This window comes from Acomys minous (assembly GCF_964271855.1).
Source record: "Acomys minous genome assembly, chromosome: 15".
Classification (NCBI taxonomy): Eukaryota; Metazoa; Chordata; class Mammalia; order Rodentia; family Muridae; genus Acomys; species Acomys minous.
In genome coordinates, this window is record NC_140497.1 from 76087504 (window position 1) to 76114649 (window position 27146).

Here is a 27146-nt window from a genome sequence, read left to right on the forward strand (position 1 = left end):
TTTTGTTGTTATTGTTGTTGTTGGAGGTGGTGGTGATAGTGATGGTGGTGATGCTAATAGTGGTGGTGGTGACGATGGTTGCCATGGTCATGGTGTGTGTTTGTGTGTGTGTGTGTGTGTGTGTGTGTGTGTGTTAACATGTTTGTTGCATGGCTATCATGCAAAATTTAGAACAGTGCCTGGCACGAAGGACCGGCTAGGTAAGTGTTACTTAGCGTAGGTACCTGTAAGGACTGTACCTTGTCTAGAAAGAAGCCAAATGCTGGAATAAAACAACATCACCACCAACAACAAAAAAACCCAAACCAAACAAAATAAAATAGCAACACAAAAAGACACCAAAACAAAAACAAACAAACCAATCCAAATCAGAAAGAAAAAGAAAAAAAGAAAGAAAAAAGAAAAACCGGAAAGCAGCTGTGGGGTGGAGAGGAGCATGAGGAGGTGGGGTGGGGGTGAGCGGGACGTGGTGGGTGGGTCAAAGCCAGAACCCGGAGGATCCCGGAGCCACTAGCTGGCTGGGCGTGGGCGGTCCCTGAGTGGAGGCAGGAGGAGGGGCTGAGGAGGGGTGCGGTCTGGGTCGCTGCCGTCTAGGCTCTTGCAGAGCGCGACTGAGCGACTGAGCGCCGGTACCTTCGCAGAGCTTCTCCACAGGGTTCTCGGCAGCGGCACCCAAGGGTAAGTTTCCCACGCCTGCTCCACTGTGCCCACGGTGCAGCGGGTCCCCATGTCCACAAGCTTAGCTAAATCCCTACACCGTCCCCTCCGGTCCCTTCCCCAAACCCATTTCCCTCCTGTGGGAAGAGAGGAGACTGGACCCTTGGAGCTCAGGGGTGCCGTCCTGGGGGAAGTTAGCAAACTTGGGGTCTTAGGGCTCAAGCTCACACACAGGGGCTCTCTCATTCCTAAAGGTCTTGGAAACGTTTAGAAGACTAAAAAGGGGTGGAGCTGGTCTCGGTGTTGAGAACTTTATTCCTACCACTCCCAGGAGCTCCCCTCCCCTCCACGAGTGCAGCGCCTTTCAGTTTTACTTTTTATAGGGAAGAGAAAGGTGAACTAGGGTATTGGATTTGAGAGTTGAGGAAATTCGGTTTTCTCTGCCAAGACACCTTTCTATTCACTAGAGGTGAATCACCTGCCCTGGTGAGTCAGCACGCAAGGAATCCAGGTTGGAGGTCTGCCTTCACAAATGACCATATATAGACGTTCTACTGATAAAAAGTTGAGCAGCTAGGGCAAAATTCTTCCTTAGGAGGCGTGTTCAAGAGAAGAGCTTTTGCCTCAGAAAGAACTTCAGTTTCTACTCTAAACAAACATCTTTTTTTTTTTCTTTTTAAAGGGAGACTGAAAGGTTATTCTGTGAAGAATTGTTACTGGTTTTCCTAAAGGTGGAAAATTCCAGACTTCCTAGAAACGTGATTTTTAAACGCAAGAAAAATTAGACCCCTGTTCCTAGATCTGTCTGTGTTCAGAAATCTGTAGAAATGAGAGCAGGCAGAAGTACAAGGAAATTGCGTAGCTTCAGGAAGGATGTGTTTAAAGCTCTGTTGTTAGGACATACGGCCTCCACTGTGGAGTAATTCTTTACTTTTTAAAAGCGTAAAGGACGGCTCGATAATACCTCTTAGTATTGGATCAGAAAACAGTAAGCATCAGTTTGGGTCAGAGGCTGCAGGACTTGGGGATTAACAGTTCATTTCTTTGGAATCTGGATGCCTGGGTTCAATAGGGTCGGTCCAACAGCTGTGTGGTGGGAATTTCACCAGAGCTCCCTGGTGTCCCAGCATCTTCCTGTGCAAAGTGGAGATGCTGTTTCTGATGCCCACTCACTCACTAACTCATGCTGAGGCTTTCATCTAAATAATTTAATAAGCCCTGCCCCCTGCCCCGCCCATACACACCAGTGGATACACATTACATAAAACCCCAGCTTTGTGTAACTCACCTACTACTACTTCCCCTATTACCTGGCACGTAGTAAAAATACAAGATGCTATCTGACATAATCTCCCTCCCACTCACCCCCGCCCCCAGCAACAGCCTGTTTTACAGATGGGGAAATCCTGACTCAAATTATGTTTCACATTAAGAGATGTATTAGTTTTTTTTCTCAGTGAGACAAAATCCCTGAGATGGACATTTTTAAAGGAGGAAGGGTGTCTTTTAGCTCGTGGTTTTAGTTCAGTTCGGACTATCTGGCTCCATCGCTAGTCGCCCTAGGTGAGGCAGGTCTATTGGTAATGGAGGCAGTGGCAGAGGTGGATGCTCACCTCTTAGCAGCCAGGAAGCAGGGAGCAGGAGAGGCTAGCGTCCTCTAAGGCATCCTGTGAAGGAGCTTCTCCCTTAAGTTTCCGTCATGTCCCAGCCGCCCATTAAATTCTGAAACTATCACTGGTGCTGAGGTTGAGCGGATACTCAAGATCCAGTTGTCCATCCAAGTTCCCACCATACTCTGTGTTCAGGACCAAAACGGAAAACCCTGTTCTATATGACAATGCAAAGCAATCTTAGCCTGAACCCTCCACTGTACACTCTGTAGAGGGAGAGAGGGTTGGACCCTTTAACCAGGGAGCACAGAGCATACAGAGGGGAAAAAGCAGGGGCTGAGTATTTCCAGGGTCTATTGATGGGATTTCCTGTTGAACTTTGGCCTTGAGCTCCCATTGAAGCTTTAGAACATATTGTTGCCAGGATGGGTGGGGGCAGCTTGTATTTCAGAGTCAACCCGGATGCAAGCCAGCTCCTCTGAGTAATGCCTATTTATGGAAAGTGTGCCTGGCTCCAAGGAAGTAGCCTTTTCCCCTTTCTGTACCTGTACCTATTTGAGGGCCTAGCCTGGCCTCCTCAAAGAGTAGACCTGAGTATTTATAACAGGCTGCGTACATAGCCTTGGGCCTTGTAAAATGAATAGACAAGAAATCAGTCTGAAGCCAGGTAGGATTTGTCTTGGTATAGGGGGTTCTTCCTCTCTCTGTCATGGCAAGCTGACCATCTCAAAAGAAATCAGTAATAGACACTTAAAGTTCTCCTGGTTCTGTGTCATTTTGACGTGCGATGTCCTTATGTAGATCAGGTGACGCTTCTGTCCCAGCTGTCACAGGCTGGGACTGCAGACATGGACACTGGCCCCGACTACCAGATTTATTTGTTTTTATTTTTATTTTTTAAAAAATAATTTATTCAGATTACATCCCGATTGTTATTCCCTCACATGTATCTTCCTGTCCTCCACTGCCCCTCCCTCTTTCGCCCTATTCCCCTCCCCTAGGTCTGTGGCAGAAGGGGACCTCCTCCTTCACCATATGATCACAGCCTATCAGGTCTCATCTGGATAGCCTGCTTACCTTTCCTCTGAGTGCCACCAGACATCCCCACCAAGGGGGAAGTGGTCAAATAGGGGACACCAGAGTTCATGTCAGAGTGAGACTACTGGGTTTAAAGAAGAAGTGAAAATAGACTTCCCAGAAACCATTCCTGTAAGGCTTGAAGTGGGGAGCTGAATTTTTCTTGTCTGGTTGCCCTCAAAGGTCCAGGTCCAACACAACCCCTCTGTAGCTGTTTTAAGGCCGGAAGTGGGGAGCAGTAAATGGAGACCCCAGAGCGCTCCCTTTGGCCACTGTACTTTTGAAATGGTGGTCTTCAAAGATTTGAAATTTCCCCGAAGTCTCATGCTGCAGGGACACAAGGGAAGGCAGACATCTTGTGTCCCAGGAAGAGACTTCACACAGCTTTAACAAATTCCAGGACAACTGGAGCCATGCCAATAATGGCAGGCCCCTGATTTGAGCAGGCAGTACTAGTTAACTGTGCATGTCTCCTGTCCCGGTGTCAGTACCCTGAAGGCAGACATGGGGGTGCCCATCGGTTCCTGGGCCCCTTTGTTTGTTCCTCTTCCCAAGGGGCCACTTTGAGGAAATCTTCTTTCTCTGCTTTTCAATATTACTTGTCTCTTTCTAATTGGTGTACTGAGGACAAGGGGCCAGATCTGCAAGGCTCTGCTAACAGTTTGAGTTTGGAGGTACCTAGTAAATTCTTGCTCAGGGGATGGGTTTCCTGAAGTCAGATGCACACCCTCTTCCAGAGAAGTCTCCTGTTGGCTGCCCACATTTGACATCTGCTTTCTGGATTGAGCATTAAGAGTGGGACTGAAAAGGCTGTGCTCTGAATCGCCGTACAGCTCACTCAGTTTAGTACTTGCTTGTTTCTTTTATAGCTTACTGTGATCTCAGCTGGAGAAACAGGTGGAATATCATGGCATCTCTCTGGGTAAGTAAAAGAGCCAAAAAATAGTTTAATGGAAAGTCAAACTATTCCAAAACAAAAAACAAAAAACAAACCCTGAACATTGATTAACTGTTTAAAAAAATGGCTAAAAGTTAGAGATCGTCTAAAAATAAATTATAAAAGAATATATTATAAGCCGGTGCGGTAGTTATATCTATAATCACAGAACTTAGGAAGTCCAGGCAGGAGAATGACAAATTTGGGGCTAGACAGAGCTATGTGGGGAGAGCTTAGCTAAAAAGGGCTAGTAGTGAGAAATGTGTCAGAGGGGCCGGAGTCATGGTTCAATGTGACACTTGCATGCAGAGGACCGGGTTTCGGTTCCCAGAATCCACCATTGGGTGGCTTACAACCACCTGTAGCTTCCGAATTATAGTGTGTGTTGGGGGGGGGGGCGAGGGAGACACCTGTACTTATGTGAATACAGAGAGCAAGTTTTAAAGGTATTACAGAGCTCCATACTTGGCAAAGAGTCCTTAATGGAAGATAAATTTAGTGTAGAACTCAGCACCTACAATGGCAAAGATGACATTTACTATTTACTACCAGACAAAGTTAGTTTCTTCTGTTAGTAGAATTAGAGATATTTCTAGCTCAGCGGGAGAAAAGTAAATCTACATCCCCATCTCCCTTCTTATATTAAAATAAATTTTAGGTGCACGAAATATAGCAATGTGGGAATGGTTAGTAAAGTGCTGGTGATGGCAAGCCCCAGGTCCCTATGAGACACCCTGTCACAAAAAAATAAGGTGAATGGCTCCTGAGGAATGACACCAAATGCTGTCCCATGGCCTCCATATAACTGCATACACCCGCACAACTATGAACACATGCATATGCACTTGCACACACACGCACACAGGATATATAAATAAATATGCATACACACATATAGGTAATAACATTCAAGTGGATCTTTTATAATTAACTTGGAATGCGGAAGACCATTGCAACCATAAGCCTAAAGCAAAAGCCTAAAACGTTGTTTTTTATTTTTAATCTGTTTATGTATACGTTTGTAATTGTGGCAGCAGCATAGAAAGACAGCCTTCAGGGAGAGGCATTTGTAAAACATCAGGCGGATTTATTTCTGTAACATACAAATGACTTGAATAAAGCAATATGAAGAATGAGCTCGTCCCGAGACTATAGACACAAAGGAGCGAGGGAAAAGAATTACGAGTGCCCAAATGCACATGTCTACAGACCCTCACAGAGCTAAAGAAGTACCTAACACAAAAAAGAACAGGGTAACTGGGTGGGAAAAACATCAAAAGACAAAGTCACACACTCAGTAGGAACTCTCACACTGTTCATAGGACACTATGTTATACTTTTTGGAGAGTGTTTGGGTCCAGTTGACCAGTGCACTTCGCCCTGCGCTGCCCCTGCCAAGGGCAGGCTCCTAAATACTTGTGCCATTTACCCAAGTAATTCTACTTTTTATTATGTATCATAAATGTGACTAAGGTTGAAAATTTGGGGGTCTAAGCATATCTGTTTGTATTATTAAACATACGTAAACATTGTAAACAAACATCCATTAGGTACAAAGTATTCATCTTTAATTTACAGCCATTTTAATGTAATTATTCAAAAGATTGTGGGAAAAAAATGTCCAACTCTATGAAATGACAGTAGAAAATATACCAAAATGTGTTAATCAGCGAAAAATGCATCATAGGAGTAGAACATGTGAAAGAAAGGACTTGAAAGGTCCACACGGACCTAGGGCTGACAACGCCCTAGGCAGATGGCACCTCGGACTACTATGTCTCCCTCTCTGCTCTTGTACGTTTAAGCCAAGGTAAGAGAAGTTGAAAGCAAAGGCTACAGAGGTGTGGCCTGCCCTGGGCCGGGAGCAGTGTGCTGTGTCCTGGTCAAGAGCCAACCTTAGCCCTCTCTGTACCTGAGGCCTTTCTGACTGTGCATCTGTAACAGAGACAAGTGAATAGAGGCATCTTAAAATCCTAGCCCTGGTCCACTAGAATCCTGGCTGGGACCTCGATGACATCTAATGGGCTGACAGAGACCTGGGGTGAGTGTGAGACGTGGTGTTAGTTTTCTGTTGCAGTCAGCCATAAGACATGACTATAAATTGGGACTGGAAAGCAGCACATAGCTGGTGATGTTCCTGCATGGCAGAGCGTGCTTGCCTAGCCTGTGCTAAGGCTCTAGGCTCTGTCCTCAGGACTGCATAAGCAAGTAAGAGGATGTTTTTGCTGCGTGTGGTCACACAAAACCTAAAATACCACAACTTAGGAGGTGGGTCAGTAGTTCAAGGTCATACTCTACTATGCACCAAACACACATACACCCTCTACACATACACACACTATACATACAAACACACACTACATACCCTATACACACATATATACATATACACACATTCACACACACAAAGTACGCATATATTACATACATACATATACACACATTCACACACAAACCCATGCATCTACACAATGCAAATACTTACACATGCAAGTCCACACATACATAAATAAAAAACACACATACACACATTACATACACTGCACACATATATACAACACAAACACACACATGCATGTACTACACACACACTACACATAGATACACGTGCATGCACACATTACAGACCTGCAAAAATCTGTTTAATGTTCTCAGTCCTATCTGCACTATGAACTGGCTCTCTGGCAGTATATTTTTCCATAGCTAAGAAGTAAAAGCAACCTACTCTCAATGAGCAGGGACGGATGCACACCAGTGTTCCATGTGTACAATATAGAGCATCATCCAGCCTTACAGTAGAAGGGATCTCAACAGTGAGTGAACCTTGAGCATGTTCAGCCTGCGAAATAAGACAGCCATGAAAAGATACACATTGCATAATCCCTCCTATGTAAAGAAATACACAGAGGACCGTGGTTGCGTGGAGCTAAGGCAGGGCAACGGAGCGTTGCTGTTAAGCCAGAATAGAATTTGTGTTCTGCAAAATGCAGAGGGTCTGAGAACTGCTGCAGGGCCGTGTGAATAGGGCCACTTCTACGAAGTGTGTTAGGAGGGTTGGGATTTACCAAAGCATCACTTTTACAGGTTTAATATTCATGTGTGTGTGTGTGTGTGTGTCCATGTATGGCAAACATGTGAACATGTAAGCATGTATGTGAGGGCTGTAAGCAAGGGTGCGGTAAAGAAAGTACAGAAATGGCTGCTCCATGATTAGGCAGAAGGTTTGTTATTGTAGGTGTCAGGGTTGGGGGGCTGGGGGGAGAAACCAGAGGCATCTGGAGGAGACCAGAGCAGAGGGAGAAGGAAGCAGACTGGCCATGGCCAGGGCTGTCAGTGAGAGAAGGGAGCTAACTAGTGGTGGAGGAGTCTGGAGTGGGAAGACAGCCAGGAGTGCAGCAAGAAAGATGGCAGACAGCTCTGGCTTATCTCTCACACTCCTGACTTGAGACAAAGGCCTCAAGCTTTTCCAGCCAGCAGGGTCGCCCTCTGGCTGACTGACTCAGACTGGCCAGACGTGTCCAAGGCAGATCCTGAGTCCTGACCGTGTTCCCCTGAAGCTGTGGGCCGTTCAACTTCCCTTTCTTTGTTATAACTTTGATCAACCCAAAATTAAGGAAATGGGGCTCATCTCAGGCCACCAAGACCACTTAAAACCTCCAGCCTCCCAGAAGGAAAATGGATCTGTTCTGTAGGCAGTCTTTCTCTGCGGATCTCTCTCTGTCTCTGTGTCTCTCCCTCTGTGTGTGTGTGTCTGTCTGTCTGTCTGTGTGTCTCTCTCCCCCCCCTGTCTGTCTCTCTGTCTCTGTCTGTCTCTTTGTTTCTCTGTTTTCTCTGTCTCTGTCTCTGTGTGTGTGTGTGTGAGTGCGCGCGCGTGCGTGCATGTGCACACACGTGTACTTCTGCCTTTATAAGGGCGTGTTATCTGTTGTCTGGGATTCTCTCTGCCTTTCATTCTCTCATCTGTGGAGAACACGATTGAGGCTCCTAAGCAGCGAGCCTCCTGTGTGGGACTCCCAGCCCAGGGATTGCTGAGCACCCTGCTGCTGTTCATGGCTGAGGATCCAAACCCAGGCCCTCAGGCGCACAGAGCAAGCACTTCAGTGACAGCTACCTCCCCAACCCTCTGGGTTTAATATTCTCATCAGAAAGCTCTGTTATGGCTGGCATGGGGATTCACGTACAGGCCAGTCCTGTGGCCCTGCACTGCTGTAAAGGGGAAAAAAAATCTTTATTGTATTGTTAACGGACAAGGACTCCAGGAGCCAAGGTGCCCAGAGCCGTCTTCCTACGCTGGAAGCAGGGGTCTTATAGGAAGGAAAAGGGAGTCTTGGGGTTGCAGGATCCAAGCAGAAACAGGCGGCACACCACTTCCTGAGCCACGATTCCCTAGGGGAAGATATCGTGGGCTGCACTGGGCGTGGGGATTCTGAGCCTGTGACAGCAACAGGACAAACTGACTTCTGCACATACCCATTTTTATGAAGCTGGTTCCAAGCGGTTCTCGAGAGGATTCTGGAGGCATTCCATGTAAGACAACTTAAGGACTTTGTTATTTAAGGAATTCATGTCCAAGGCTGCAGCTGAGGTCACATTCTCAGTGTTTTCCCCCTTAACACAAAAGCGAGTACACACCCAAGCACAGATATGTGATCTATCCGCCCATTTCTCCACATCTCTGGCTCAGTGTGAGGTCACCAGAGTGTGGTTAGTTTCTTGTAAGAAACTCGGGATTGAGAAAACATTAAGGAGATTTAAAAAAAAAAAAGGCAAGGGCCTCTTGTTCTAGGGTCTGGCTGGAGGAGTCTTGACTTTTTAATTTTTTATTTTATTGTGATTTATGTGTAGAGGCCTGTGTCTCTGTGTGTATGCGCATGTGTGCAGGTGTCTGGGGAGGCCAAAGGTGTCAGAACGCCTGGAGCTGGGGCCTGGGGGTGGGGGCTGGGGGCTGGGGGAGGGGGGTTGTGAGCTGTCTGGTGTGAATACTAGGCATCACTGAGCCATCTTGCCAGTTCCAGGAAGTAACTTTCTATTTCGGCACAATAGCAAGGGCTAGGGAGACTGCTCAGTGATTAAGTGCACTGGCTGCTCTTCTAAAGGTCCTGAGTTCAATCCCCAGCACCCATAAGGCGCCTGGCGACTGTAACTCAAAATGCAGTGGTCTTTCCTGGCCTCTGCAGGCTCCAGGCATGTACACAGTGCATAGACATATATGCAGGCGAAACACCCAAGCACATAAAATAATAAAAATAACATGTATCTGTGCATCTCCATGCCCCTCCCCTATGGGATCAGGACACACTGCTCTGCTTACACGTTAGCAACTCCAACAGGGACACTCCCTGAGCCCCAGTAGTCAGAGTTTTAATTGGGCGTGACTGATTAAATTATTAACTTGTTATTGTATTATGGAATTCATTACCTACACGCCTTTCCTTCCCAAGAGGCGGAGCTGACTCCAAGCCCAGCGGTCTAAATCACATGGTCTTTCTGATGACCAGCTCCCCATCCTGAACCTGTCAAAGGACCAATGAGGAGTCGCCTCAGACACAGAACAAAGGCACGCCTACCACTCAGGAAATTCCAAGGGTTTTAAAACTCTGCCAAGAACCAGGACAGCTGACTACCTCCTCAGTGCACCACCCTGCGACTCACACCGAAGCACCGAGTTTCCAAAACCCTATCTGCCTTTATCGCTTTAGTGAAATTTATGGTGACACACGTGGCACCACCTTAATGCCGATTAGAAGCTTTGACTGTGAATTATATCTCTAGCTACTAGGAAAACGGGGAAATGGGAATACAGTGAAAATTGACAAAATGAAATGTTCTGTGCATGGCAAACCATGCAGCAGAAATGAAAAACTCACCTTTGGTGTTGGAGATGTGGCTCAGTGGTGGAGTGTCTACCTGCTGTGCACAAGGTCCCGCCCTTGCTTAAAGACCATAAGAAAAGGGGTGTGTGTGTGTGTGTGTGTGTGTGTGTGTGTGTGTGTGTGTGTGTGTGAGAAGAGGGGAGATCCTTAATTGTGGAAATGTTGAAGACTGCTACAAGCAGCCATCTGCAGATAGGTCAAACTCACCCATGGCCATGCGTTCCTGGGGACAGTTAGAGCGGCTGCTGGTCCCCACCTGACCACGTTCTTCTTTGTTAGGGACACGGTTGATGCAGTTTGGCAGATGGGGATGCTGGATCTCATTTCTGTGGTCCAACCAAAAAGACACTAGTGCTTGGGATCACAGGGAAGGCGCACTGTGCTAAGATGAAGGGATCTGTACAAGGTGATGGTGTTTTTCATGAGTAATGAAAGATGTTGTAAATAGTGTAAGCTCTGTAAAGAGGAAGCTGAGACCCTTTAGAGGATGGCGAAGCCCAGGCAGCCATGGTGGAGTTCTGAAGATAGAAAGACTTCAGCGCCAAACAAGAGCTTCTCAGGAGAAGTCAAGGAGGGCGTGGCATGGGTCCTGAGAGAGGCTTGGGGTGGGAGAGAAGCTTAGAGCTCCACTCCACTTCATATTTCAAAGTTGCCTTGGGCCGGGGTCACAACTACGATGAGGACGGAGGCTCCAAGGCCACGGCGGTTAGAACTTGGGGAGTTCTGAGAGCCCTAATTTCCCCCTTCTTGCTTGGATGGAGATATCCGTCTTTCTTTCCTGGGGTGTTTGCTCTTCTTCACCTTGCCAGGTCACACATGGGGTGGGAGACATACCTATATCCAATAGTGTGGGCCCCGCTTCCCTCCCGTCTTCCACATCTCAAGATTTTACTTAAGTCCCCAGTAAATTGAGGGGCCTCTTTGGATGTGGCTGTGACTTCCTGTCTGGTGTGTGTGTTGTAAATCCTTCTTCTTTAGGTAAATACTGGCACTCAGACCACTGGCCCTTGGCAGGAAGCTGGTAGAAACCAGATTGGACCTGAATTTACTTCTCTCTTTTTAAAATTTTATTAGTTATTCACTTTATGTCCTGGTCATAGTCCCCTCCTCTCCTTCCTGTCCCACCCTCCCTCCCTGCTTCCCCTCCCCCCTCCCCTACTCCTTAGAGAAAGGGAGTGCCCCCACCCACCCACTCCAGCACATCAAATTGCATCAGGAATGAGCGCATCTTCTTCCCCTATGGCCTGGCAAGTTAGTGCTGCCAGAGGAAAGTGATCAAAAAGCAGGCAACAGAGTCCATGTCAGAAGCAGCCCCGTTCCTCTTACTAGGGGACCCGTATGAGGACAGGATGGAGCTGCTTATACATTGCATCTGTGTGAAGGGCCTAAGCCCAGTCCATGCATGGTCCTTGGGTGGAGCTTCAGTGTCCACAGACCTGTCCACCCACCCCCGGTCCCTGATTAGTTGGCTCTGTTTAGACCTGAATTTCAAATCAAAACATTTAAACTTTTTTTTAAATGGAGCTTGGAAAACAAAACAAACAAAAAACAGACAAAACAAAAAAACAACTGTACAGTCTCAGAGAGAAAGGAGGAGCTCTGGAAAAGAATGGAATAACCGTTAGAGAGCTGTTCCTCACACTCAGACTCAAGCCCTACCGTGGTGGAAAGAGGCCCTCTGTGATATTTAATCATGATAAAATGACTATTTGAGTGACCTGTGGAGCACCATTGAATTAGCCTGGTCAATGAGAGGCAAAGGGGGAAAGAATTAACCTTAATTAGAAGCAGGGAATGGCTACAGAAGAAAGTCTGATTCCATGTTCTTAAACACTTATTGCTTAGCAGATGCAGAATAGGGGGAAAGTGTTGATGTCCTAAGTGATATGAATTAGAGCAGTTATGTCTGAAGGGCAGAAGGTCTCAAGGTTGCCCCTGCCTCTGTTATCAGAGCTTGGCCCCTTTCATTTGCATCTCTGTGTGATGATTAAGTACCGCACCTGAATGCTGGAGGCGTGTTCAAATAATATTGACAACTACTCCTTTGTACAAAGTTAGAAAAGATGGCGCCCGCCTTTATAGAAGGTTGGTTGGCATGGAACTTTGAACCATCTGGGAGTGTCATTTGATGATTTAAAGGAAGCAAGGTCTAAGAAAGACCAAAAAATGCGTTTTATTACGTGTGTGTGTGTGTGTGTGTGTGTGTGTGTGTGTGTGTGTGTGTGTGTACATGCACACTGCTGCTTCAGATTGAACTCAGGCTCTCACACGTTCTAGACAAGGCTGGCTTAGCAAGTCCTCTTAAATCTGTAACAATTTATTAGGATTCTCACTCCCCGAACAAGTTCATAAACAAATCATAGAACCAAGCATTTTGCTATTGTGGACATCAATGGCTTTGGCCATTTTTCTAAAAGATATTCCTCCCAGAATGTCCCAAATAGTCCATGCCTCTGGTCTCATTTCCTCATGGATAAGCTGACAACACCATGGCTATGAAGCGGATAAAAAGAAGCATCATCAGTGCTGTGTCCATGTCCTGTGGAGCCAGCTCTGTGGTCTAAACCCTCACCCTGGGTGATGACATTAGGATATGGGTCTTTTTTTTTCTTTATTAATTTATTCTTGTTACATCTCAATGGTTATCCCATCCCTTGTATCCTCCCATTCTTCCCTCCCTCCCATTTTCCCCTTACTCCCCTCTCCTATGACTGTGACTGAGGGGGATTTCCTCCCCCTGTATATGCTCATAGGGTATCAAGTCTCTTCTTGGTAACCTGCTGTCCTTCCTCTGAGTGCCACCAGGTCTCCCCCTCCAGGGGACATGGTCAAAGGTGAGGCACCAGAGTACGTGAGAAAGTAATATCCCACTCTCCACTCTACTGTGGAGAATGTTCTGTCCATTGGCTAGATCTGAGTAGGGGTTTAAGGTTTACCGCCTGTATTGTCCTTGGCTGGTGATATGGGTCTTTAGAAGTGATGAAGTGATGAGAAAAGAGCCCATGACGGAAGCTTTTAAAGAAAGTGAGCCAGTGCCTTCCATCATGTGAGGCTACATGGATAGGACTCCGCCTATGAGGAAGTGGATAGGCTCTCCCCAGAGAGCCTGCTGTAGTTAAGGATCCTATTGCTGCGATAAGACACCTTGAATTAGGTGGAGGGGATCTGTTTCCTTGTACTCCCAGGAAACAGTACAAGCACTTGAGTGAAGTCAAGGCAGGAACTCAAGCAAGGAAGGCAAGAACCTGGAGGCAGGAACTGAAGCCAAAACCAGGCAGGAGTGCTGCTTACTTGATTGCTAAGCCTGCCTTCTTAGAGAACACAGGACCAGCAGCCCAGGGGTGGTTCCACCCATGGTGAACTGGGTGCTCTCCCATTTTTCACCAATCTGGAAAATGACCCAACAGGCTTACCCACAGACCAGTCCATCTTGGCAGAACTGTCTTCGTACAGGGCACTAGACATTTTGTGTGCCGTGACATTATCTCAACCACTGGCACTGGAGTGACATTGCGTCCCATCACAGTTACATTCCTTGGGCTGCTGGTCAGGTCTTTGGCGTAGGGAAGACACAATCCAAGCCATGCCACCTGCCTCATGCAACTGCCTTTTATTTGAGGGCTTCTTGTAGGGCACTTCCTTCCGTTTTAAAAGACCGTTTCTTACTTGAGGAATGGAGCAAAAAGTCATACACTTTACAAGTTTGGACTGCTTTATTTTTCACTCAGATCCATTTCCCATGTCCCATAAAGCTTCATGACCCAGCTCAGCATCTTGACAGGGAGCACAGAGACTAATCATCTCTCCCTGGCTCTTTGAAAGCCCTTGAGTCCTAGAATTTTTCTCCAAGGCTGAATTTTTGGATCTGGTTTTTACGGGACGTTAGGAAGTGATGCGTGATATGGCTTCGCCTCACCTTCAGAATGTGCTGGCCGTGGCTGCCATTTTCGCTCTGGAGCATTTGGCTCTAAATATGTTTTGTGTCAGCAGAGTTGGCACCCCCGTGTTTCTCTTTTATGCATCCTTTCAATATAAAGGTTCGATTTATTGGAGGTCTGGTACCCATTTCACTAAGAAATAGGTGCAGCCATGTTCAGTGATACAGGAACAGATCGGCCTGCCAAGGTAACAGCAGACAGAGCCCTGGGGGGAAATTTGGCCAAGTCAGTGGCTTCAGGGCACCATGTTCTGTGCCTAGCCAAAGGGTAGTTTTAGGTGATCAGGGAAAATTCTAATTACTTTTATTTCCCAGTGGGTTTTGGCATCATTTTCCTTTGGGGATCATCTTAAGATCAAGTTTAAGAAAAGGGAAGAAACTAAATATGCATAACTCTTATCTAGCCTGATTTTGAAAACAGCTTTAGCCAAGTGTTCATGGGCTGTTCCCCATCAGCACTGACTATGTTGGGTACTAGGGCATGACCTCAACTAAGAATCAATTAATATGTCTTGCTTGGCAAGACATTAAGGCTTCAATGAAACAGGCAGTCAAAACAGCTTTGGCTGTAAACACCAACACCAACACAACACCCCTATTGAATTCCTCACCTTCCAAATCCTTCCAGAGCCTAGGTCTTCTTTGTTGACTTTACTCTATTTATCTAGGCACCTGAGAATAAAGCAGAGTGCTGGTTATGCCACTTGGTTGTTCCTTAAAATCACTGAGGCATCTTGTTAAGCCAGATGCTGAGTCCTGCCACATAGCTGTGGCCTCTAGGAGTGGGCTATTTATTGCGGAGCTACATCTCTGTTAATTCTAGGAGATTGCCATAGAGTCCATCCGGGAAGCCATTTTGAGAGCCATCAAGATGGCATCCCGTAACCTCCAGCACAGCAGAGTGACGTGCTGTAGGGCATGTGTATTTTGTTCACAGGGAGGGGGCTTTAAGCCCAGGCGCCTTCCTTATCAGCAAAGTTCTGTTAAACAAGCCATCCCTCTGAGTTTGACACTACCATGTTCTGTTATTTTTAATTATTGTAGGTGTGTGTGTGTCAGCATGTGGGGGTGTGGATGCAACTGCAGGTGTCTGTGGAGGCCAGTGGCATTTGATCCCCCTGGAATTAGAGTTACAGATATTTGCGAGTCACCTGATTTGTGCACTGGGAATTGAACTCCGGTCTTCTGGAAGAGCAAGTGTTCTTAACTGCTGAGCTGTCTCTCCAACTCCTTCAAATCTACCTCATTAAGATCGCGGAGGAAATCTTAGCTGCTTAAAAGGTCTTTTGTTCATTATCTAGCATGTATTAATAAACATGATGAGTCTGGTTACTTATTTTACAGTGAGGGAGTTTTTATAAATCGTATAAATCCTGCTAGATGGCCTGGATAACCAAGTCTTCCCAATAAATCCTATAATATTGTTCATTTAAGTGACTAAAGCACTTTTCAATATTTCACTATAATTCTACTGCAGAATTCCCATGTTCTGGGGCGGGGCTTTGGCTCAGTGGTGAAGCACTCGGTTGCCATATATGAGGTCCCGGTGTTTGATTCCCACACAGCAAAATACACAACTAAATAAAAAAAAGCAGCTTCCCATGGCTTGTTTCAAGGTGGCAGGTGTGTGTGTGACTGCTGGGGAGGGAGAGGGATCCTTTCCATATATAAGTCGCTCCACGCACTTGTCTTTCACCAGGAAGCATTGCTCGATGAAATAAGACTTTTATCCTCATCTAATTTTGTACGTTGGAATTGTAACAAATTTTGATTTGTAGGTGGTAGAGAGCAGGGCCGAGGTGACAGCTTAGAATATAAACCCTGAACCTTTGTAAGACGAGAACATTCAGATCCAGAGGCGCTGGGTGGGTAAGGGAATCCCAGAGCCCAGAGCGGGCAAGTGGACAGTAATGAAATGAAGCCAATTGCCTCTGCTTGTTTAGAAAGCTTACTAAGCCTTGAAGAAAGAAGATTCTCCGGAGATTATGTTAAAGTGACTGACTAGACCGCCTTTACTGTCCTTAGGTCTGGCACATTCTAACTTGTAGGTTTTAAATTTTTTAATTTGGAGTACTTTAAACAATGTTTGACAACATTGAAACAGATTGTTCCGTCTGACCTATTGAGTCAGCAGGCTCTCATTTCTGCTGTGCCAGTACATTAATTTTCCACTCACTTTAATGTGACAAGATAATGCCCTTTCATGAAAATATTAGACACTTTAGAAGAGCGTAAATGTGACCGTATTAGTTCATAACAACACGGTCGATGCCATTCAGTGAGAGGGTAGAAAGCCCTGGTTAAAAAGAAAATGTCCAATGCTACTACTGTTAGCATAGGTTTTTATTTAAAAGGTCAGAATATACTAAATAATGGCATGTTGGCTTTCAAATTTTTTTTTCAACGTCCTTTTGGCTGTCATGTAGTTGCTCTTCAGCACTTTTAGAATATTTTATTCTTTTTTCAGTATGGTCTTTCCCAGTTTACTGTCATGTTTCTAATTTATGTGCTTAAAATTAGTAATGTGACTATTTAGAACATTTCTGTGCTATTCTTGAGGCTCCATGACGTCAGTGGAGTTCTCAGAGAGAGTCTGTGAACCACAATCACAGATCCACTGAGAAGAAAGAGCGTAAAGGCTGACGATCTCAATTGCCCTTTCATTTATTAATTCCTTAGAGTAGGGTTTCTCCAAGGACAGTGGTCAACATTAATTAAAACCTCCCAGAAACCTCCCAGACCACAGCTGCTTCTGTGCGAGATGTGTGATGCGGAGCTTACTTAGAATCCTCACCAGGAAATACGGTGGATGGAGAAAATTTAAGTGTTCCTATGGTTTGTATGGAGGTATTTTAAGGCCTGTACTTCTCAGAGTCACTGGTGTTGAAACAGCTCATTGCCCTAGGGAAGCAATGTCTTCTGTGTGCAGTTTGTTACACAGAAGAGGCACCCGGGAGGCCTCTTGCTACACGTAGTTGAAGTGTTTACCGTGTCTAGGGACGGAAGACGCTTTCACTATGCCAGGAACGACAAGCCAGGCCGCCACAGGTCTCTCACATGCACATGCACATTGGGGGCTGAAGAGATGACTCAGCAGTTCAGAGCGCTTGATGCTCTTCCAGAGGACCTGGCAGGGTTCTGCTCTGTGTCTCTAACAACTTGAAAAGCATTTGCTCCAGGTACTTAGTACGCAACGACAAAGCCATTGGGATCATCCCAGAACTGTGCCGGCACAATACGTCTGCTAGGATGCTCTGGGCACGCTGCCTGTGGGCTGTGTTCACGCCTGGTTTTCCTGTTGACAAAGAGCATTATGTAGTCACACACCGAGCCTCTGAGGGCAGTGGAATTTTTTTTTTTTAAACATAAGCACTTTTACATAACTTCAGCAATGACCATGTGAGATCAGCATTTGGTTGCGTATATGTAAATATAATATAAATAAAAGTGTGGTTTTGAACTAGTGGAACTTTCTTTCTAGGTCGGACCTCGAGGAACCATAAAAGATTATCCAGGCTTTAGCCCATCTGTGGATGCCGATGCTATTCGGAAAGCAATCCGAGGAATCGGTGAGTGATGCAATGCAATCAGTGTTAACTCAAGCCAGGAATGGTCCCCGTCTAAAAACCCAGTTGGCCCATTTTGGATCCTGAATTAGAGAAGTTGTCAGGAGCTATTTTACAGCATGAGGCTAGGAAGACAGGCGTGGGAGCCGAGGTTTAGTGACTAAAGCATTCGTAACGTTTACTTAATTAAAATGTACCGCCACCACAGCCCCCGTTAAACGGTTATCACCATCATAACCACAAATCATTACAGACACGGTGCCTGACTAGTCTTCTTAGGTTTGACTTCACCCCATTATCTGGAGAAAATCCCCTTTCTAAATTAGATTTTACACTTGTGGACCTTCAATACCATGGCTACATACATATGTATACACTGCTTTCTATAGTTTCAAGCAGTTAACTGGAGACTCGCACTACACATCCTCTTGCCATTTGTTTTTAATCTCTTAACATAATGTTTCTGAGATTTATTCATGCTGATATGTTTAGCTCTAGGTCATTAATTTTAATTGCATAGTAGTCTATTGTATATTATATCATAAACTGGGGATGTTGATGAAACATGCAAATTGCCTATAATTCTTTTCTATTGCGGTGTAAAAGTCCTTCGTGAACATTCCTGCTTAGACTTCATTGTGCACATTTGCTAGTGTTTCTCCAGGACATGACAAGAGTTGTGATTGCTGGGTGGAAATTACCAGAATGCTTATTTGTAAATTAACTAGAAATCTTGCCAAACGTTCTCCAAAATGATTATAAGACTGAGTAGTGCTCGTGGGCCTGTGGGACGGCTTAGAAAGGGGAGTACTTGTTATTACACAAGCCCAGTGTCCTGAGTCTGATCCTCAGAAACTAGAGTTGAAGTTAGGACTCCACAAAGCTGACCTCTAAACTCCACATGCACACATGCATGCTGTGGTGCCCCATCATACAGCTAGTAATAATAACAACAGTAGTAGCAGCATCAATAATAATGATAATAATAATTAATAATAATAACAATAACAACAACAACAGTAATAATACATAGTTTTCCTTCTATAATGCAAGAGACTTTCTCTTGATCCATGTTCCATACTGTGATTGACACTAACTGCTCAAGTACCATTCAGTTTTCCCAATGACTATGTCTAAAATTGTATAAATTTCCCCTGTCTCTTTTTCCCATCTTTAAACACAGATGTAATTAAACATCATTCTTTTTTCTTTTTGTTTCCTCTTTCATGTATGACTTCTTTACGTATTTTAGCCCATTTTTCAGTTGCATTCCTTTCATGGCTGGCAAGAGAGCTTTTGCTGCTACTGATTATAAAGTTTTTAAAGTAAAATCTCAAGGCATTAAAACATTCTCCCCCTCCTAATCCATGCCACACCCCCCCAAAGTATCATGTTGATGTTTATTTCATCCAGTTTTAAAATTAGCAAAACCAAGCTTAGTAATATTTTTTCCAGGATTCATGCCTACTGTGCCTTTTTAGTTCTAAAGCCATAAAGCCATTCTGCATTTTCCTTCCAGGTTTAGGATTTTTGCTTTTTCACTTGCTCATCAGTCTCCAAGGGATTGATATTCGTGAGATATCTGATTTCATTTGATCTCAAGAGGGTACTTAATGATCTCAGCACGTTTCTTTTTAGCTTTTATTCTTAGTGAATTTCACATCATGAATGCCAAACCCATTTGCCTCCCCATCCATTCTTCCATATCTGCCCTCCTGCCTTGCAGCCTCCCCTCCCCCAAAAGAAAACAAAACAAAACAAAAACCATCTCGTTGTGGAAGCTGTGATGTGTCTTGATGTATCACACAGTGCACCCTTTTGTCTGAACAGCTTTACCTACAAATGTTCATTTCACTTAGTCACTGGTCTGGTTCCAGGTCTCTGGCTTCTGCATCAATAGTGGATCCTTACAGGGACTCTTTTCAATGTCCTGTTGTTGCTCTGTGTCGTGGAGATCCTGCAGCTTTGGCTCTGTAGGACCAGTCCCTTCACTGGCTCCAGCAGATCATACATGGGGTAGATGTTGGGGTGAGCCAAGTCAAAGCTGTTGAAATAGACGTAGCTTCTCGTAGTCGGCAAAATACTCTCACTACCAGAAATTAGTGGTGTGGAGGACACTCTCAGACAAGTCCTCGTCTTACCTTCTATTTACATGTGTGAAATGCATCCAAGAGTTACGAGTCAGACACGGAAATCTGTGTTAGTCAGACTTCGTATCGCTGTGGTAAAATACCTGTGATCGGTAAAGACTGATTTTTGATCATAGTTTCCAGAGGGTTTGATCTGTGGTACTTGGATCAGTTGATCAATCAGGGCCTGTGGTGAGGCTGAGCAGCGTGTGGCAGACTACCTAGCTCAGGGCAGACAAGAAGCAGGGGTGGAGGGGGAGGGAGGGAGAGAGAACAACCTTTAAAAGAATGTCCCTAAGTCACCTACAGACTCTAGGCCCCAGCCCTGAGAGGGCCGCTATTTTCTGAAATGACGCCATCAGCTGGGGACTAACGTAGTCAACACGTGAGTGAAGGGAGTGAAGGGGATGCAGTTCATCTTCAAACTACAACAAAATGCATGTTTGGGGATGAGAGACTCGTTGTGTCCCTTAGAAGCTGTGTCATTTGACAAATGTAACAGCTCTCCGTGTGTTGATGTCTTCACCTTTAGGGCAGCTTTATCTATCCACAGCACAGGGACCCTGTAACTCTCAGCTCTAACGAGGACTAAAAAGGAGCCTTATATATAGTAGATTCTCAGTGAGTCTTCGTTTCTGCCTCCCAGAGGATAGAAGATTTGAAGTCAGGTGTAGGAATCAGAGCTAAAGTTATATAAGAGAAGCACTCGCCCTCCTGAAGGGGAAACCACTGGCTGCGGTTTTTAGTTTTCCGTCCCCCAAATCGCTCAAATAAACTTCTCTTTCAAAAACAAAAGGAAACAACAAACAAACAAACAACCTGCAAATACACGAATTCTAACCCCCACAAGAAGCTGGAAACTAAAAATTAAGACACTTTACTGTCTACGCTTGTTTTGGGGCCACTGGGTCACGTTACTCTGTTGTTCGAAACAGATGTGGAGAATCCTTGGTTCAGAAAATAACTTTGGTCTCATTCAGGAACTGATGAGAAAACCCTCATCAACATTCTGACGGAGCGGTCAAATGCGCAGCGGCAGCGGATTGTCACGGAGTATCAAGCGACATATGACCAGGTACCATCCATGACGGGATAGACAGGGACAACCACGCCTGCCCAGGGTCTTCCTCCGAGCTCTGTTCACATACCTTTGGACTCTTAAATCTTGAGTTTTTTGTCTTCACCATCTCCACGGTGTAGGAGCCTCTGTTTCTTCACTGTGGAATGAAGAATCCCACTTTAAAACCTTGGTTCTCAACCTGTGGGTCTCGACCCCTCTGGGATCAAATGATCTTTTTACAAGGGGTTGCATATCAGATACTTACACTCAAGTTTGTAACAATAACAAACTTACAGTGATGAAGGAGCAATGAAAATAATTTTATGGTGGGGTCAGCACAACATGAGGGGTCATGGCATCAGGAAGTTTGAGAGGCACTGTTTCAGAGCAACAGGTGCAAGCTATGAGTGAGTCCTCTCCCCATAGGACACGGGGCATGAAGGGTCACTTACCCTTTCTTTTTTTGAGACAGGGTCTCGTGTAGCATGGACTTGTCTGGAACTCAAAAAGTAGCTGAACGTTATCTTGAACTTCTGATCCTCCGGTGTACAACTCCCAGGTTCTAGGATTATAGCCAGAAGCCGCTCAGCCTGGGTTATGTGGCACTGGGGATCAACTAAGGTCTTTGTGTCCCCGGCCTGAATAGAGACATTTTTGATGACCCCAAGTCAGACTGGGTTTGGAGGGTGCTTCTACCTTCTAGTGTGTAGAGGTTAGAGACACTGTTAACCATTATGTAACGTAAAGAACAGCATTCCCAACCAAGAATTATCTGGCCATATATCTGAGAAAGGCACCTTAGGTCATTTTTAATTTCACTTTTAACTTTTTGTTTGTTTATTTGTTTGTTTGTTTCTGAGACATGCTTTCTCTGTGTATCCCTGACTGTCCTGGAACTCACTTTGTAGACCAGGCTGGCCTCAAACTCACAGTGATCCACCTCCCCTTTGCCTCCCGAGTGCTGGCATTAAAGGCGTGAGCCACCATACCTAGTTTCACTTTTAATTTTAAAATAGTCATGTAAGTAGAGGCTCAGTAATCCCAACATATGCAAACCCACTAAGTACCAGAAAATAACTTCATGAGAAGAAGACTGCCATTGACACACAATTTGTTTGTTGTCCATTCGTCGATTAGTGCTCTCTGCCAGAGACTGGAGATTCACTGGTATGAGGGGCAGTTCCTCCCTGTGGAGCTAGCCTCGCCTCCTGATAGAAACACTAGGAGTAAGTAAGTTTAGGCATTTGCAAGTGTGATAGACATGAAAATGGGGTGACACGGTGGAAGGTACCCAACAACTGGCTCCCTTAACAGGGTAAGGGAACGGTGTCAGCTGGGTGCCGCTGCCTCACTGGCTGCTAGGACAATTGGTGCTGTGTTCTGATCTGCTCAGTCTGCAGAGGGGGAAAACAAAGGCAAAGATCCTGGGCAGAAGCCAGCTGGAAGTGTGGGAGAGACAGAACTCAGAACCCCAATATAGCAGGAGTGTGGAATTGATGGGACAGGGTTGGGGGTAACTGTGTAATGCTGGAGCTTTAAAAAAAAAAATCAGGTACCACTATGTTTCTCAGCCTAGCTCAAATGATCCTCCCACCTTAGGCTCCCAAGTAGCTAGAAATACATAGGTGTGTCTCAGCATACCTGACTACTAAACATTTTTATTTGCGGATTTTGAGATTTTTGCCATGTCGCCAGCCTGATCTTGAGCTCCTGTATCCAAATGACCCTACCCCCACCTCAGCATCTTTCCCACCCAGTGCATGCTGGGATTAGCAGCAGCTCCATGTCAGCGCTTCTCAACCTGTGGGGTGCAGCCCCTTGGGCAAATCTCCATCTCCAAAAACATTTACAGTATGATTCTTAACAGTAGCAAAATTACAGCTGTGAAGTCGCCACAAGAATAATTTTATGGCTGGGGCAGGGGGGTCACCACAACAGGAGGAACTGTGTTAAAGGGTCGCAGCATTAGGGAGGTTGAAAACCAAGTGCGCTATATGTTCGTGAAAAAAAGATTTTATTTCTATAATAGGGAGCCATTGCAAGTATGTAAGCAAGGGAGTAATATAGTCCGATTTTTAGTAATAAAAGATTATTTGGGTGCCTTGAGGTTTAGCTTAATTGCAGAGCACTTGCCCCACATTTCTGAGGCTTTCTGTTCCATCCCTAGGACCAGAAAGAAGATGGGAAACCTGTCAGGGCTGCTGTGGATCACAAAGGGTAGGAAGGAAGGAGTACAGACAGAGAGCAGTTAGGACGTTGACCATCAGAGTCAGCGCAGACATCACCCCCGCCCCGAGCCCGTTCTCCAGCCCCCCAGGCACCACAACTCCTTTCTCAGACACCCTCTACCTCACCTCAATATCCTATACAGTGAAACTGACTTTCATCTTTGAATACTTCGAATTTCTTACTAGGATAAACATCCATCGTAGGCACAAGCATTATATCGCAGCTACCTTTAAACACCTAGTGTGGCTAGGCCACCCTTATACGTGTTGAAATGGATGAACTCCAAGGATCTGGGGTAAAGCCTCATGTGAAGGTTGGGGCCCTGGGTGGCCCATCAGCCTTTGGGAGCACTGTAAAGCATGAGGGAGGAATCAACCAAGGCAAAAGGCAACAACCATTTGTCACTGGGAGGGAATGAGAGCATGTGAAATAAGGTTTCTTTCACGTTGCCTTGAGGACAGGTGGTGACAGAATTCAGCATTTAAAGAGGGGGGGGAACCTGCTGCAGTTAAAGCGGAGAGGGTGATACCTGGCTTCATCTCATGACCCCACTGTGTCCCCTAGTTGGGGCGGGGGTTGGTCTGTGTCATCAACACTGCCTGAGAGGCCGCCAACATCTCTGCCGGGCCTGAAAAAGAAGCTGTTCCATATCGCTCCTTTGAATATTGAAAATAGAAACCACGTCCCTGCCCTTAGGTGGGAGAGACAGACTTCTGTGGAAACGGTGCCGGAGGACGCTGGGGTGCTGCTTGGAATGCCTCAGGATCCATTAAAGGAGACTGACCAGCCTCTGTCCTCCCTTTTCTTTTTGGAGGCCAGTAGGGTCTCCGGGTTGCAAGGCACTGAAGGACAGAGCGTTTAGCAGCAGGACCATCTCCCTTCCTCCCTTACCGAACCCAAGCACTGAGAGCATCCACGACCTAGGAAATGCATTCATTGTACCTTCCTACTTACCAGTTACAGTTTTAGCTGTGCACATCTGCAGGTAAGGTGAGATGATTTGGCACACGTGCGCAGTATGTGATGAGCAGGGTTCTTAGCAGAGTGGCATTTTTTAATGTACAGTCCCCAAATCTGGTGCACTTGTAAAGCTTCCTTTGGGCTTTGCGGAATTCCGTGTAAGGCGGAACACTGTGGAAACATCATAGGATGAAGATTAGTGTCCACTGGGATATTCCCAGCATTCCTGCCGTTCCCTACGGATGAGTTTGCGTTCGTCTGACTTCTGTACTTGTGTTTCTCTTTCCCTAGGCAGCAGTTGAGGGAGAGAAAAAGAAACATCTCATGATTTCTCCTCCTTGGGGTTTTTCTTTTAGAAGCTGAAAGATGACTTGAAGGGTGACCTCTCTGGCCACTTTGAGCATGTCATGGTGGCTCTTGTGACTGCACCTGCCGTGTTTGATGCAAAGCAACTGAAGAAATCCATGAAGGTACAAGCCCTAAACAAGTGACGCTCCCCAGATGTCACCGTCATCACAGTTGGTGGGCTTGGATGCCATTTTTATTGTGTTCTTTAAAGAGCAGGGTGATCTGGGGAGCTCTGTGCAACCTGGAGCCAAAATGTCCCTGGGCTGCAAGGACGGTCTCATTTTCTTTGTTTTGTTTTGTTTTTACTAAATGCACATTTCAGGTAGAGGCAAGATGGAAGCCGATATCTCCACCCATGGCTGACACTTGGCAGCAGCCACCTGCATCTCTTGGTTACACTATATCAGTACCTTAAGCAGGTCCCTTCATCTCCGTTTCGGCTTCTTCTGGAACTATTCTCTGTGGGGTGGCCAAAATTGCTTTTATAAAAATGTTTTAAAGTGAAGTGATGTGATTCACCTCCCTAAATCTCCAGTGAGCACTTAAACGCCAGACTCCTTATTACTTTCATCATCCAACAGAGTCGGGTCCATGTCTGTCTATGGCTTAAAAACAAAAATAAAAACAAAACAAAACACCTCTTCCATCCAGCATTCCTCAGAGAAATGGAGCCATTAGCCAGAACATATATATTAAGAAATTTACTGTAAGGAACTGGATATACTTTGTAAGTCTAGGTGGTCAGGGAAGACTGGAGCCCCCAGTAGTCTCTGAAGCTGCTCTCCACAGGCACAGTGTCTTCTTCGGGCTAGCTTTGCTACAGGCACAGCATCCTCTCCTGGGTAGCCCAGGCTTTGCTCTTAGGGCCTTTCAGCAGAATCAATTGGCCCCAGCCAAAACGCACAGTATCTGGTGTCTCCCCCTGAAAATCAGTTGATAATGGACTTTAATTATTCATAAAATTCCTTCACAGAAACACATAGATTAGCATCTGAGTGGATAGCCAGGGCCTGTAGCCTGACCAAACTGACACATAAAACTGACTGTCACATTCTCTCTCATGCCCATTCACGGGTGCTTGCTTTGCTGGCCTCTTCTCTGTTTTCTTGAGCGTTGTGAGCGTCCTCGTTTTTCAGCCCTTATCCCTAATGTTTCCTCTGGATACTTACTCAAGGTTATTGTTATTTTTCTTTTGTCTAATTTTCACTTGTGTTTACGATGACTTTTATCCCCACGCTAGAAGTGAGTTTGGTTTTCTCTGGGATGCCTTTTTCTTCTGTTTAGCCTCTTCTGGCGCAGGAACAGTTTGCTCACTTTCAGTGAGGATCGCATCAGTGCAGGGCTGCTCAGGTATCAGCTACCCTGACCCTGTGAACTTTGGTAGTCGGGGTTGGGGGGGTGGGAACAGCAAGCAGGGGAAGCGCTGGCTGCTTTGTTCAGCTGGATATGCCAAATGATCGGAGCAGTGACACTTAAAATCTGAGTCTTGGCGTACGCTCTGTCCTTTCAAGCATGAGTAGCAAAATCTCAGCATTTCTTTCGGGCCACTGACCTTGTATCTCGTGCCATTTCTTCTCGGACATGCCTATCTTAGTTCCAACACTGTAGCAATGGAATGGTTCCCTTCAAAACAAAACAAAACAAACAAACAAAAAAGCAAAACAAGATGGCACTGTGTAGCCCAGGTGGCCTTTAACTTATATCCTCCTGCTTAACTTTCCAACTGTTGGAGTCACAAGCACCCAGCCATTCCATCTGCACATCACTTTTGTAAATCAGTATCTTCCAGACACTTAGCAGGTAGATGTGCACCCTGATGGCCCAGGCAGTTTGGCAAGTAGTCTTTAAGATTTGGACCTCTTTCTTCATTTCTATGGTTCTGTGGTATCTTCTGAAGTGAGTGAACAGTGAACCCCTTTTGTGGATTACCACAAGGGCCACTTACAGAAAGAAGCAATTTTAGTTTTTAATTTCTCTTATTGCTATCTAAAATGTTCTCTTCTTTTTTTAAATGCACATTTCTTTGTCCTTTTGGTTTTCCATGTAACTAAGCTCTGAGTCTTCACCACGCTAGGAAACCTGGCTAGTTACAGTCTCTATTTTCTTATCCTACATCAGAGTCTGAAATGAAATAAATGCTTCACAGACTTACAGAGAAGTGAAGGAAGGGGGGGGGGCTTCCATGTGTGAACATAGGCTAGACTCTGGCCTCCAATTTTTTTTCCTTTCTTCTGGAATGGGTATGAACATCTGAGAAGCAGTTGGCTAGATGGAAGGCCATATGCAGGAGATTTTCCTGTGAGAAATGCCTTTGAAGAACAAAGCAGATAAAAACATGAGCCTTAAGGCTGCTCTGAGAGTGTGACCCCTGAGGAGGAACCGAAGCACACGGCACATCGCTGAGAAAGTGTGGCAGGCCGTGATGGCATAGGATGGAGTCCCATGCTGCGCAGAAACAGCCAAGCTCCGTACCTGACCTCACCAGGAGCAACCTGGAGACAGAAGCTCCTCATCATGAACACTCTAGGGCAGACCCAAATGTGTGACAGTTGGAGGTGTTAGCAAATAACACCCTTTGCACCAGACAGACTCGAAGTGAAACGTGAGCAGTGTGTATCACTGGCTTCCACACGGGAAGAGCTTAGCAGGTGTGAGTCTTATGATCCAGTCCACACATAAGTATTGGGGGGAAATGTTCCCTTAGGTTATGAGGAAATGTACACAAAATGACTCCAGACCAAGAATGGTGACAGTCCCATTATC

At 45.6% G+C, this 27146-nt stretch overlaps 1 protein-coding gene across 2 annotated transcripts in view; it reads left to right on the forward strand.

Moving 5' to 3' along the window:
- Window positions 1–577: 577 nt before the first annotated feature.
- The window catches only part of ANXA3 (annexin A3), a 48058-nt gene continuing 21489 nt past the window's right edge, over window positions 578–27146 (forward strand). The window contains exons 1-5 of one of the 2 annotated variants that reach the window (XM_084760075.1): window positions 578–678; window positions 4214–4266; window positions 17573–17660; window positions 20767–20861; window positions 24392–24505. In XM_084760075.1, coding sequence (XP_084616201.1) covers window positions 4252–4266; window positions 17573–17660; window positions 20767–20861; window positions 24392–24505 — 312 coding nt within the window. In that variant the 5' untranslated portion in view covers window positions 578–678; window positions 4214–4251. Of the gene's footprint in view, window positions 679–1092; window positions 1169–4213; window positions 4267–17572; window positions 17661–20766; window positions 20862–24391; window positions 24506–27146 lie in introns of those variants that run through there. The other variant, XM_084760076.1, reaches the window with a different exon arrangement.